We start from the raw sequence: 14796 nt of genomic DNA, 5'->3' as shown, positions 1-14796 counted from the left end.
TTTATTTATTTTCCTTTGTTTTATTTTACACTGTTTTGAAACAGTGGTATCGATAGTTTTCCTTTGAGCGCTGTCAACACAGAGAACTACAATACCCACAATTCCAGGAAACCAGAAGAAGCCGTAGCATTCCAGTCACGTGATGAAGTGTCACATGCTTCTCGGCTTTCTGCGAGCTGCCAAAACAGAGGGCTCAGTCATTCTCTGTTGGCTGATGAAGACGAAAGGTACTGTAGCAAATTATCTACATTTTACCCTCCTACCGCAATTTAACAGCGACGACATTACGGTTTATGCAACCAACGTAGTGATATTATTTATTATTATTTATTTATTTAATTTTAGCCATGTTTTCTTTTAATGTTCAGCACGGTGGAATGTTTGCTAACTAGCCATTGTAGGACGCAGAGTAACAAAGGGCAGCAGATGTTATTGTTCCATTAACGAAAAGACAAGAAATAATTTCATCACATTCAAAGCTTGGGTGTTTATTTTAACTAGTATTTGGCACAGGCAGCCGTGTATTGAGGTGAGCTGGACACCAGTAGTACCATTAGTACCTTCCCTTGTTTCCAGTGACATTAGCTTTATTTCTTCTCCTACGCTTTGTGTAGACACTGGTCAGGCTCTTTACTGATTTGATGGGAGGTCAGGTGTTTTATTTGATGTTTTATTGTATGGACTGAAAGGACTTTATTGCTGACTTTATGTTTGCTCTTGAGGCCATTGCGGCCTTACATGATTTCTAAAGTACATGTCGCTAAACATCGTGACATTTACTTTAGAATGACAAACATCACCTAATTATCTGTCTAGCTTGACTTGACTTATGTAAAAAGCTTAATCTCTTTTGTGCTTGTGCTTCATGTTTAAGACATGAAAACCCCCACATTGATATCAGTTTTAATATCAGCCAGGATGAGGAAATGTGAAACTGTATTTCTCTTTTACACATCCCTGCTGTGCACTGGCCAGGCTGTTAGGTTTTAGTGAAGAGTCAGACTCCAAAGCTGTCATGGTTTTGCAAGGGTAAAGGTAAGCACAGTGAAGTAGCTTCAGAGTACTAAGCCCTGTACAGTATTATTAATTCAGTTGTCAGTTTCATCCACAGATGATCATATGGGGACCAGTAGTCAAATTGCTAAGCCAAATTGCTTATTTACAATCAGTTACATAGCATGTTGATATGATAACAGTGTTCAGTTGTTATTTCCTTGTGCAAGTATAATAGTAGGGTATAATAGTATAATAGCAAACAATATTCCATTACAGATTGATCACTGAATGGCTCCACCATCACACTGACAGTGGTGATAACTTTGAGAAACATCAGTTTCTCCTGACTGGTGTGCAACTACAGACGTTGGACATTTTCAACTGCTGCTGAGTGATTTCTGGTCCCTTTCCTCAGTCTTTCTGCTCAACTTTACTTCCCCTTGGATCCAGACAGTTGGAGACTAATTTTGTGGGTTGCATTAAAGCTCCACAGGCCGAGCCACAGCCTGTTGATTCATGGCGATTAACACTGATGTGGAGGACTGGGGTGGAGTTGGCAGTAATGACTCTGGCGAAAGAGCGTGGCTCTTGCAGAGCCCCAGTGTGGATTCTGTGCAACACCTTGAGACGGACAGGAGGAGGAGAGGAGGTGTGTCATCCTTGGGAGCGGTCTTCATCGTAGTGAATGCAGCACTGGGAGCGGGTCTACTCAATTTCCCTGCAGCCTTCAATATGGCAGGAGGAGTAACTGCAGGAGTGATGCTTCAAATGGTGAGGAGATACCAGTGAAAACGCTGCTTTATACAGGTCCTCTCCCCACTGAATGAAGCCACTTACCTCATTTTTGGATTCAGTGCATTTGGTGTGATATGATGAATGGGGCAGCAACCCACATTAAGTTACAGTTTCAGTTAATTTTATTATTTTCTAAATAAATCTTTTTGTTGTTTGCTCTGTAAAACAGCAAAAATTATGATAAATACCTTCAGAAATTACTGTGGGCTCACAAGTCTGCCCACCAGCCAAAACACAGCTCAGTTTAACAGAGAGAAGGAAACAACTCGGGGCATTAAAGCCCCTGAAAACTGAAATATTCATGACTAATTGAGCAACAATCAAAGATAAAGTTTTGCTGAAAAAAACCCCCACAACATTTATCAGACTGTGATTTATATGTTACTAAATGCTGATTTGTGCACAGGAGAAGCTGACGTATCATTTCTACTATGGTGTGCCGCCCACTTTAGAACAGTGAGAAGAGCACCTGAAAAAAACGGTGTACTACTTGATAAATGATAAATTGCTAAAGTTCTAGTCTGACTGTCAGCAGTCATAACTTATACTGAACCTTGCTTCAGTGTAGGCAGACACAGTATTTACACAGTTCTCTGCACGGAATATTAGGATATAGTTTTCAGCTCTGTGATTTCTTGTGACCAGCATAAAACTGCTTATAGAAATTAAAATGGGGAACTATAATGTTATACTTCCTGTTTCTCTGTGTTTCAGTTTATGCTGATCTTCATAATCAGCGGCCTGGTGATTCTTGGCTACTGCTCCCAGGTCTGTGTTGCCTCAGGACCGTCACATTCTGACTTCCTGAGAGTTTTTTATCTCTTGCTGTTTGACTTGTTTCTCTTTCATTTTCTCCACCATCGACTACATTTCTTTTTCTCTCACGTCAGTATTTTTCCTTCATTAGTGGTAAAATTTCCAGAGCAGTGTTCTCGTGTAATAGCTTTTTTATTTTTATTTTTATTTTTTATTTTGCTCCTGCATTCCTTATTAGTTGTAGTGCATTGCACAAAAGCTTTCACTTCCTGAATGGCTCAGACTTGTGCTTACATGCTTAAACATAGTGGAGAAATTGTAAGTTTGAGTCAGCTGAATAAATCTTACATTTTGATTATTTATGCATGATATTTGTTGGGACCCAGCAGTATCTGTGGAGTATTGCTTTTACACACAAAGTGAGCGATATTCCGCTGTAGGTTGAACTTTGTCTTAAGGCATGTGGTACCATGAAAACTGCTGACTTTGTGAGTATGATTGGCTGACTCTGCTCATCCTGCAGTTTTAAAACAGCCTAAAATCAGTACTTTCTCTATGAGCATGCCTCAAACGGAAGATGATTACAGTCAGTAGTGAGGCTCCTGCTGCAAATACAGACAGTACAAGTTTTCCTGGTACCATTTTGAGCCTTGTTAATACTTTGCATTGTGTAAAAGTTACATTACTTAAAACATTGTAGACTGAGCAGGTGCATCCCTTCAAGGCTTCAGTTTACTAATTCAAATGGATAACTTCAGAATCCAGGCGGTGACTTTGATTTATTCCAGTGGCTATGAGTTTCAGATTTCATGCTCGAAGACTTGAAGCACCTTTAGTGATGGTGGAGGTTAATATATACGGACTAGGGTGTGTTTCTTTATTCCAGTACCTTTACTTCCTCATCTATGAACACTTATCATCATTTGTCTGGTTTCTTCAGGTCAGTAACGAAAGCACCTATCAGGAGGTTGTCCGAGCCACTTGTGGGAAAGTCACAGGAGTCATATGTGAAGTAGCCATTGCTGTCTACACCTTTGGCACCTGCATTGCTTTCTTTATTGTTATCGGAGACCAGCTGGATCGCTGTAAGTATATTTGCTTTGATACAGGAACTCACCCACCTGCCTCCCTTAGCTTTGTACAGTTGTCATTACTTATTGTTCTTTCACCTACATTTACATGCATGCACTTTGTCATTTGTGCCCTACATTCAACTGTAATCCATGTGTTTAAACAGAGGAAGATATCTAGTAGTAGTGTTGATAATGTTTTTTTTTTTTTTTTTTTTTTTAAAAAGGCAATGCCATCACCAAAGAGGGCAAAGAGCATCTAGGATGACACCACTCAGCTTGTTCACTCAGTAAATGTGTCCATCATGTGATCCGCTCTTACATTTCCGTGCACTGAGACGCTGACAGTGTAGAAATCCTGCTCCTGCCTGTCTCTGGAAATAGACTGTGACCTTCCACCTCTTTTGAAATGAATAAACGGAGTACCTGTGACTTAAATTAACCACTTTGCTAAATCTCTACCATGTGTACAGCAGTTTGCAGCTAATTCCCACGGTGGCACTCTCTAACATTTCTCCAACGTACTCCGCTGCCGCCCTCTGCGTTTGTCTGTCTTCCTCAAAGCTTGTTGTAATTCCTGTATTTTTGTTGTTGTTGTTATTGTTGTTGCAGTAATAGCAGCAGTGGCTCATGAAACAGACAGCACTGGTGGCTTCTGGTACACTGACCGCAAATTTACCATTGTTGTTACGGCAGTCTTGGTTATTCTTCCTCTCTCCATCCCCAAAGAGATTGGTTTTCAGAAATATGCCAGGTACAAAACTTTGTCTCTCAGCCAACTCACTCATCTTATTTTTTCATTTTCTTTACTTTTACCTTCCAAGGTAATCATGTCTGAGTTATCGTTCTTCATTGCAGTGCACTGAGTGTGATGGGAACCTGGTATGTTACCATCGTGGTCATTATAAAGTACATCTGGCCAGATAAAGAGGTGACTCCGGGCTATGTTCCCACCAGGTGAGCAACCACACCCACTCATCAGGACACTGCCCTTACTTTATGCAGCTAATGACTTTTCAAAAACTTCTTATTAATTGTTTTTTCATTGTCCGCCGACATTCAAGCAGAAAAACCATCATCCTTTTCATTCTGCTTTGCCTGAGTTGCTAAATTATTGTGTTTGTTACAGTTCTGCTTCCTGGACTGCAGTTTTCAATGCAATGCCCACCATATGCTTTGGTTTCCAGGTATTTGCTCAATTGGTATCATAAAATGATATGCATTCCTTATGATTTGATTATAATATAGCAGAATTGTTTTTGCCTCATCTTGTTCCCCCTGATCTCTCTCTACAGTGCCATGTCAGCTGTGTGCCGGTGTTCAACAGCATGAGCAAGAAAGAGATCAAACCGTGGGGCCTTGTAGTCACTCTCAGCATGATAATCTGCCTCTTTGTTTACACGGGAACAGGTATTGTCAGTGTGTGCACTTGTTACTCAACGAATACTCCAGTGCTAATGATACACTGAATTATCAATTTCAAAAGTCAAACTTTGTAACAGAAAGCAGATGCTTTCCCAACTTTACTGGTTCCCTTATCTCAGGAACCGATACACAATAATCAAGATGGAACCGATCTTAAAGTTTTCTTGTTTAAATGTCAGTTTACGTTATGCTGATTGCAGAAGACAAATATTGTGTAGTGTTGTTGCGGGTCAGATGGCTCGTGACTGGTCGTCAATACTTAAAATGCTTGCGTTTTGTGTTTGATCAGGTGTTTGTGGATTCCTGACATTTGGCTCCAATGTCAGTCAGGATGTGCTGATGTCGTACCCTCCTGATGATATTGCGGTGGCCATCGCAAGAGCTTTTATTGTCATCTGCGTGGTCACATCATACCCCATTTTACACTTCTGTGGCAGGTAAGATACACTGAAAATAAAATGCTATTGAAGCTGGACTGGAAGTTTGAAGCACATTCTGATATTGATATTTATATGATGAAAGAGTTTTTAAAAAATCACTAATGATATATTGACTGATTGACAGTCATTAGTTTCACTGTCTAAATTATTTCAGACATATCTTTGGCATTTCTGCACAGCAATTTCATGTTACTTATTGGCAACACACACCGATACTCATATATCTGAGATGAGCTATTATTGGCTTGAGATTTCAACCAGAATTATTTATCATGCTACTTCTTACTTTGTATTGACTTACTGATGCACTGATCAGAGGTACTAAAACAGTATTAGAACAAATACTGAACTTACTAAATGTTGTAACAGACTGTTGTAACAGAGAAATCTTAAATGTGCCTAAAACAAGTTCTAGTGTATGACCTTCTCTACAGTTCAGAAATTATGTGTATTTACATCTTCATGTTACCACACACATAAAATAATCATTCACTTTAGTCCCATTCAATGAGAGATACAGATTCATAATTTAAAAGGGGGGAAAATAGAACTCGTGTGGATTTGGTTTCTGCCTATCCAGCACCAGTTTTCAGAATTTGTACTGGGGAAAAAAAAAGCAAAGGTTTGGTGCATCCTTTGTGTGTGTTGTCGAGGACTTCTCTTATTTAACGATGCAGTTCATAGAACATTTCCTCACTGCACTCTTATGTGATCATGTGTTTTTCCAGGGCAGTTATAGAAGGACTTTGGCTGCGTTTTCAAGGCGAGCAGGTGGAAGTGTGTGTACGTCGTGAGCAGAGGAGGAGGATCCTGCAGACCCTGGTGTGGTTTGTCGTCACTCTCGTTCTCGCCCTCTTCATCCCAGATATCGGTCGGGTAATCTCGCTGATTGGAGGACTGGCAGCCTGTTTTATCTTCGTCTTCCCAGGTAACACCGCCCTCTTTGTGTGCACCGTTTCAGATTTTCTCACAAGCCAAATTCAAATGTCACTCTTTAATAACTCTATGTGATGTCTGTTAAATGTAACAGGTTTGTGTTTGATGCAAGCCAAACTATCAGAGACAGACAGCCGATCTGCCAGGTGAGATGCTGCTTATCCTTATATGTGTTAATTTCATCAAAATGTTTCTATTCTCAGATGCATGTTTCATAACTGGAGTTCATCCCTGGGTGCTGCCCATAAATGGTTAGGATGTGTTTAGCTCTAGTTTGTCCCTCTCATGTATTACCATACATTTGAATCACAGAGCCAAGCATCTGTTTGTCTGAAAGGTAAACTCCTGATGATCTTTGAGAAACCTGGAAGATCTTAAAAATGTTCTACATTGTGACTCTGTTCCCTAATCCCAACAAAGATAAGATTTAGAAAAAAAAATTATTGTTTGAACGTTGCTTGTCATTACTTGTATTGAAACTTTTGTTGTTTGTTGGAAACAAACAACAAAACTCATTTCCTCTGTCCCATCTTTTACAGCTGGCATGGATTGGTAGTCTTCGGTGTTGTCATGGTTACACTCGGAGCTTTCATCTTTGGCCTCACCACAACCAACTCTATCTATCAAGACATTGTCAACTAAGAGGAAGATTTTTACCCGAGCCTGTGGTGTCCTTGTTATTGAAGACGGGGTAGGGGAGTCCTTAGTCCTGTGCTGCTATTCTGAACTAAGACAAGGTGGATATGATGGAGGAGCATCTCATGACACTCATTAAAAAAACAAACAAACAAAACAAAAAAAAAATCAAAACCACTGCGGCAAATCACGTCCCTCCTGTATAATGGGTTAAAACCTCAGAGGTCTTTGGAGGGAGTAGTCGAAGACACCACTCGATGCCAAGTGACTTCAGATACTTTGCCTTTTTATTTTCTGTAAAGTTTAAATTGCATGTTTTATGTTTTTATGATGGTTTTAACTTGCAGTGAATACATTTTTTGACAGTGTAGTCATTCCACAGGGGCACAGAATGGCTTCCCTTGCCTCTGGACCCTGTATGAGCGACGCATTCCTGTCCTGTTTACAAGAGCTGAAGGACTTTGTGTAGAAAGGTCTTACAATCAAATTGATTTTTTTATTGATGAAATTGTACCAATTTGTGTATTTTAACTTGCATGTCAACGTAAATGTTTCTTATCATTGAAAATTGACATGCTGTGGTTCCCAGGTCTAGACTTTACGTTGGTGCTGCTGAGTAAGAATTAGGTCTCTTTTTTCCAATGAAGGATTGAACTGCGTGATAGGTCTGCATGCAGCGTTGTTAATGAATGATGAATGATGTGTTAACTGCAGGGCTGGGCAGTTCAAGTCTTGTTGATTTGTTCACTTCCAGTCAGTACCTCTAAATGAGTCAAAAATGCGAGGTTTTCAGGTTTTCAACTATATGGGCAAAGCAAACTAATCGTGTAACATTTTAAAACAGAACTAGGAAGCCATTTGAGGTATCTATTTTTTAGTTTAGTTTTATTTGTTGGTTTCTTATATATTTTCTTATATATTTCATAAAGTTAGAAATGGGTGATTGATGAGTTTGTGGCCTAAGGCAGAAGGAGTCAATTTCAGAAAACCTAGCACATTTATTTTACAACATAGTATCGTCCTACATTTACACTCTCAGTCCAGTGATTGTGGAGCATATGGATCTTGGGAAAGAGTCAGTAGTCTGAGGGGCCAAATCCAGTCAAATCAGGTGAAGGACCTCCTTGGGTGATAAACCCTGGAGACCACGGCCGTGGATGACTGCACATTTTCTCAGACAGTGCTGACTTGTAATTTTTAGTCACCCAAAACAGAAATACCACAAAAATTATTAACTTCAAACCTTCTGCTTAATGACTTCAAGAGTTGAATAAGAGCTGAATAACTCATCTGCTTCTACCTTAGGCCACAAACTTATCAATCACCCCTCATACAAAACTACAACCACGTAAGCCTGTGGGCCTTTAAAAAGAGGTTTAGTTACTTCAATGTGCAAAACAATTACATGTCAAGGGTAGGGTGTGCAAGAAGAGCAGCACCTCCATTTTCAGGATATGAAAACTGAGACTCTGACTGCTGACAGTGTGCTATTTGTAGAAGTCAACTAGCGTAGTAGAGTGTGAGGTTCAATTTAGTCAAATCAGTTGACACCATTGCAGACTTTGAGATTCGAGCTCAAGAACAAAGAGTTAGAAATAATTTGTTCTTTTTTATTTTTGCTAAAACCAAAGTGGGATTTTTTTTTTTTTAATGTAGTACAATGATCAAAACCAAACAGTGGATTTCATCTCTGGTTTTACATTTATTATTTAATTAGACTGTATCAGCTTTGGAAATGTTAAGCGTGTTATGATCCATAATTCAAGGACTGGCAGCCCTTTGTTTTTATAGTTTATCCAGGTTTTATGAGACACAGCAATAAGGTGTTTTACTTTTGGATTAGAGTGACAGAAATGATAAAAGGGAATTTCTTTTGCTGAAACACAGTTATGTTGTATTAGTCACATTGGTGGACTAGATACAACAATATATAATTTAGAGAAAGGGAAAGAAGAAGCTGCAGCCAAAACATTAATGATGCGTGGGACCAGTAAATAACTACTGAGCATCACACTGTTTTTATTTTATAACAATTTCTTTCAGTCATTCTTGGAATACAAATTGTTTTCTTACTCTTTTGGTTCTGCAGACGAGTGGACGAAACCTGCCTTTGTGATCAATGATGTAGTGTTTGCAGGCTGGAAGGATGTGCACCTTTTTCTAATGACGTTCATTGGGAAGTTTTAATGAAATTGTTTTAAGAACCTACCTAGGAGACTCCAATCAATTAACTACAATCAAGGCATGTGAATAAATCTGACAATCCATGTGTCAGTGGCAGTTCAACAAAACATTTAATAAAAAGACAAGTGAGGAATGAAGTTGCAGTTTTTGTCAAGACAGTTTGAACATTGTTGAGTTCAGAGCAATCACTTTGTATCACTTCATTTACTTGAAACTATCCTTGATTTGAAAAATGATACTAAAATATACTGATACTAGCTTCATTTTATCATGTTAAGTGCAGTGTTGTGTTTCTGGACAAGCACGTTCTGTTTTGGCTCTGTATTCACCACACTGGATTTGCAGTGAAACAGTTATGTAAATGGGCTGTTTTTTAAGCAAGGTTTTCTCTTTGCTATTGGGTGAATTGGGTTAACATCAGTCCTACTTAGCAAGTGTTTCACTTCTGCTAAAGACTGAAGTAAAAAAAAAAAAAAAAGATTTACAACCAAACATAATTATTTTACTCAGGTTTGTTTGTCAGATATAAGCTTAAAGTTGTCACTTGAATTGTTACATTTGAAATCAACTGTGAGGCAGAGGAGAGTCAACACTGAAAGTGTCAGTGTCCAAAAACTGAACACACTGCACTGCAAGTACAGCAACGATCATTAAAATGATAAGAATACATTCCCTAACAGTCCTTTTCCCTCTCAACGGATCTTCCCTGAGAAAAATGTACCATCTAACAAGTGATGAGTGCAGGTGTATGTATATACAGCAGTCCCCATCGTGGCTCAGTAATAACCATTTGTTATGAAAGACTGGAACATGTGGAAAGCTGGACCTGGAGCCCACTGAGGAACCATGTGACCGGCACCCTGAAACACAGGACAGTGATATTTCACAATAACGGCACCACATCGCCAACCTAAAACAGGATAGCTGTGCTTCTGTGACAGACACTAAAAAACAAGCTGGTGGTTACCTTGACTGTCAGGAAAGTTATGTTTCCAAACTGTTGGTAGAAACCAGCAACCTGGTCTTCATGAATCCAGCTCTGATAGTTAGTGGTTGCCTGAGAACATTAATTAGGGTAGAATTAGGCAGTATATCTGGTTGTAGTTTGGGTAGAGAAAAAACCCTCATAAATATATAAACCTTTTTTATAATCCTTCCTTAAATTAAAGTTCCTACCTCCAGGCCAAGACCCTCCACAAACCACTGGTCTCCCAGGAAGTTACAGGCCATGTCGGTGTCTCCATTGTAGACGAGCGCCCGCAGGCCCAGAGAGAGCAGCTTCAAATACACGTCCTTTACTGTTTCATACCGGGTGGTGTAATGCTCTCCCACATCGTCACTGCAATGAAGAATTCGATATCGATATAATAAGCATGCAGCTGACCTCCAAACTGCGTGTACACACACACACGACAGTTCCAGGTGACAAGAATGTAACAGGTTAAAAACTTTAATGTGTTAGAATCCAAATACGGTTTACAATCGTTAGTATTTTTCTTTTTGCACTGAAAGCATCACCTGTTGAAGACTTGTGTGGATGAACGTACATTTCTCATTTAATTGTTGTTAAAAATGGAAGTAACACTTTTTTTTTGTTGTTTTGCATGTTTTTAGCAGCTGTAAACATCCCTTTCTTGGGAAATTTTGAGGTGACTGTTTTATCTTCGTCTTCCCAGGTAACACCGCCCTCTTTGTGTGCACTGTTTCAGATTTTCTCACAAGCCAAATTCAAATGTCACTCTTTAATAACTCTGTCGTTAAACGTAACAGGTTTGTGTTTGATGCAAGCCAAACTATCAGAGACAGACAGCCGATCTGCCAGGTGAGATGCTGCTTATCCTTATATGTGTTAATTTCATCAAAATGTTTCTATTCTCAGATGCATGTTTTAGCAGTTGTAAACATCCCTTTCTTGGGAAATTTTGAGGTGACATGGTTTATTTTCTATATAGGCTGATAAATGCAGTTGAAGTTGTATCATATTTTGTATTTTTTGTTGTTTTATGTGGGCTATATTCAATCTGTAAGTCAAAACAATGAACTGACGATAGCACCAGAGTAAAAAAGTGATCTGGATTTGTCTTTGGGTGGTAGGGTGAGAGTGGAATCACAGCTCCCTGTAATATTATTAGTGACACACTGAAGGACTGGAGGGATGTGGCATACTGATCAGTGACATCATAACCAAATTATGACATTCATTATTTCACTGTAACATACCTGCAGATGTCCCATGGTGGCAGTGTATCTGGAATGTGTAAAGCTTTCCTCACATCACCCCTGTTCAGCCAGTTCATCTGAGCCGTACTGTTGATGCAGGGAGGCACTTCACCCACAGACACGGAGTGGTTCACTTTATCTAAAAACTTAACATTAAAAAAGATGGTTATCATTAAAACAAGAAGTATTTGAAGAACAGGTGCTTCAGGCCAGGTGGCATTTGTTCACACAGGGGAAACGCTCACTTTGTGGGTGTGTGGATGTTTCCTGTAGTTCTTAAACAGATGAGTCATGGTCCTCTCATAGCCTCTGTGGAAACTTCTGCGACCCTCACAATCCAAGTAGAGGGCATACTCATTAAGTCCGCTATTATACACAATACCAAATGCGATATCCACCTGAAGGGAGACAAGGACAAAGTAAAATTTGTAGCACCGAAAAGTCACAGCTGAATACTTCTATAAATAGTGCACACATACCGACACCTGGCAGGTCTTTGAACTGGAGTTGTAAAAGTTACAGATCCTTTCCTCACAGCAATTTATGTTCAGATCACGCCACAAGCTGCACAGAAAACATAGCATTAAAATGACAATCTCTGCATGGACCAGAGTGTAACTTACATCTTGGCTTGATGTCATTAATTCTGTCATACCTCTATATTGATCCAAAAACATTAAAATAAGACACTCCATCTGCTTTAGAGTAACAACCCCTAAGGTACATTTTGATGTTTTTAATTTGGCTTTCTGACATTTAGAGAAGAAAAGCAGTGTGTCCCAATACCATACCACAAACTAAATCTACTCTATGTACTATTTTCTATCTTACATACTATCTTATATACAAACTACTCTTCTGTTCCTATGAAGAGAAGAATGAATGAACAAGCTGTATTCTGTAGAACTGTAGCTATTGCATGTTACAGTAAAAAGTCACACATGCAAGATATAACTTGTGACTTGACAATTGCCCTCAGAAACCACATGCTTGTCCCCCAGTTCCACTGACATAAGCAGAGGGCCATTTTTAATGCAGCACGCACGGCCACAATTTTTTTATTTGAAGTTACATGCATATTATGTGGAGGAGAACACACTTGCATTATATGGCTTTTCCCTCATAGTAAAAACAAACAAGCTTCCTTTACAAAATACCACTTACTCTTCTCCAAAGAGGCCGTGATAGTAACCAAAGTAGATCAAACTTTGGTCATTGAGAGCGAAGCTGCTGAGACCGTTTCCCACTGCAAAGCCCTGAAAACAAGAGAATAAATTTTAGGGTGTTTTAGTTACTTAGTGCCTCTGAGGGGCAGAATAACATCACTTTCACCATGAAACTGTATTCTGATACTGAAAGTGAGCAGCTGGTGGTGCTAGTGAGCAAAATATATGAAGCACCTCACCTGGAAGTTGATTTTGGCAGTTCCTGTAGCCACGCGCAGGCTGAGGGTCGGTGCATAAATTCCACCATAACTTTCTCCAAAGATGAAGAATTCATTTTTAGTGAAATTTGGGAACTTGGTGAAGAAACTCTGTAAGGCCTTATAATTGTCCTCAGCTACCTAAGAGAAGAACATATGACATGGTTTCTTCTCCACTATGGTCTCTGGCTGTTTCTTAGCTTTGTTTTGTAAAATCTATTATTACTCATTCAACAGACTGAACTCACCTGGTCATCATCGGTTGCATATTTGTGGTCATCAGAGTAGGAATATCCCACTCCTGCAGGAGATTCTAGATACAGCATGTTGGCAATCTTGTTCCAGCTGAATGCGTTCTCATACAGAGTGGCCCCGTTATCATTCACCTGTAAAGGAAAGCCAACAGTGCCTATTCAGAGTCAGTTTAATTCAGCACACAGGTATAGTTATGCACACAGTGAGCATGCTCACATGAAATGGTCCGTTCTCCGACAGGAATCCATCCAGCGAGCTGCAGCCTGGGCCTCCGTTCAGCCACAGCACCAGAGGGTCTTTGGCTGGGTCCCTCTGAGAGGTCACAAACCTGTAGCAGATCAGAGCCAGGGTTAGAAACTCCTGTATGATACAGTTGAATGCAAACCTTTGAGTTCATTAAGCACTGACTTTTGCACATGCAACAATTACTTTTTTATGATTATTTTTTTTTAAGTGCATGACATAAAAAGTAGCAGTGGAACTTGGAATTTGCCCGGGCTTGTCCAAACTTCTGCAGACATGCACACTGAAAGGACACACAAACTTGTACACCTGCTGTACCACATCAAAAATCCAAACAGAGGAACCAACATAAGCCTTATTTAAAACTAAAACAGGGATAGTGTCATTAGGCTACAAGAACCCGATTTGGTTAACTTTTTGACAAACAGAAAATCAAATCCCAGTGTGCATTGCCTGTGTGCCTCCATGTTGTTTCACTGTCATGGTTGACATCCAAGGAATGAACATCTTACTACATGCAAAACTGATGGCAAACTGATAGAGCAAGGTGAGGCAGGTTGAGAAGCTGCAGAAAGCCCGCCCAGCCCTTCCCCACAAACAAGGCGGTTATAATTTTTTCTTTATCCAGTAGTAGAAAGTAAGTACATTAACTCAAGTGGTGTACTTAAGTACAATTTTGAGAAACTGTCTTTTCTTCTTTCCTGACCCATCTATCACCTCACGACCCCTCAGAACCATACGACTAAACTAGCTAACTGTATGTAAAGTAATAAATAATAAACATAATAAACATAAACATAAATTATGATACAGTACGATACTGCAGAACTTTTTATACTTTAAGTACAAATACTTTTGATCACAATACTTCTGTACTTTTACTGTAGCAGGTTTTTGTACTGTTGTATTGATACTTTCACTCAAGTAAAAGAACCGAATGCTTCCTCCATCACAGTTTCTTACCAGTAATGGAGAAACTTCCCCGGCCGAGCCTGGAGGTACCCAGACCACTGTCGATAGTTGGGTTTGAACGTCATACCTGGGAGGTTGGTCACCTCATCTGGAGCGTACTGAGCCCGGGAGCCGAGCTGCAACACGGCCAGCAAACACACCAGCAAACCTCCGGCGAACATCGCCGAAACTCACTCGCTTCTAACAAAAGAGATAAGACGAGTCTGATTTTTAGCGCTTACTTCCTCTGACCTCCTCCACTGCAGCTCCGCATGAACAAAAACGACAAGGTGCATCATATGACTTCCCCTGAGAGCCACGTGACCAGCGCCTGACTCTACCCGGAAGTTCTGAACAACAACATTTCAGAAGCCGGTGTGGAGTGCTTGAAGCGGGGTTTTGCAGTTATTACACCGTCAATACTAAAACTAAAAACTAATCATAAGAGGCTTTTAACGCAAAATTA

At 39.8% G+C, this 14796-nt stretch overlaps 2 protein-coding genes across 3 annotated transcripts; one reads left to right on the top strand and one right to left on the bottom strand.

Moving 5' to 3' along the window:
• Positions 1-155: 155 nt before the first annotated feature.
• On the top strand, positions 156-8414 carry slc38a7 (solute carrier family 38 member 7). Of its 2 annotated transcripts, none has more exons than XM_041034079.1 (13): positions 156-227; positions 1273-1382; positions 1481-1767; positions 2506-2559; positions 3488-3632; positions 4230-4371; positions 4476-4574; positions 4747-4804; positions 4913-5027; positions 5332-5479; positions 6211-6410; positions 6513-6564; positions 6958-8414. In XM_041034079.1, exons 3-13 carry the CDS (start codon positions 1513-1515, stop codon positions 7058-7060), a joined length of 1371 nt encoding a protein of 456 aa, XP_040890013.1. In that variant the 5' UTR covers positions 156-227; positions 1273-1382; positions 1481-1512; the 3' UTR covers positions 7061-8414. The 2 variants fall into 2 exon arrangements, with proteins under 2 accessions (XP_040890013.1, XP_040890004.1); XM_041034070.1 differs by having other exon boundaries at positions 1273-1385; positions 1484-1767.
• A 698-nt stretch (positions 8415-9112) lies between these two features.
• Positions 9113-14624, bottom strand: si:ch211-122f10.4 (cathepsin A-like). The gene is made up of 11 exons (XM_041034058.1): positions 14343-14624; positions 13353-13464; positions 13130-13267; positions 12864-13022; positions 12623-12714; positions 11938-12022; positions 11704-11856; positions 11459-11604; positions 10415-10577; positions 10206-10295; positions 9113-10098 (listed from the first exon to the last, which is right to left on the bottom strand). Exons 1-11 carry the CDS (start codon positions 14510-14512, stop codon positions 10015-10017), a joined length of 1392 nt encoding a protein of 463 aa, XP_040889992.1. The 5' UTR covers positions 14513-14624; the 3' UTR covers positions 9113-10014.
• Between the last annotated feature and the right edge of the window lie 172 nt (positions 14625-14796).

The sequence above is a fragment of the Toxotes jaculatrix genome, chromosome 1 (assembly GCF_017976425.1).
Source record: "Toxotes jaculatrix isolate fToxJac2 chromosome 1, fToxJac2.pri, whole genome shotgun sequence".
In the NCBI taxonomy this organism is placed as follows: Eukaryota; Metazoa; Chordata; class Actinopteri; family Toxotidae; genus Toxotes; species Toxotes jaculatrix.
The sequence above is the reverse complement of the archived record's forward strand: the minus strand, read 5'-3'. Positions and strand labels throughout refer to the sequence as shown.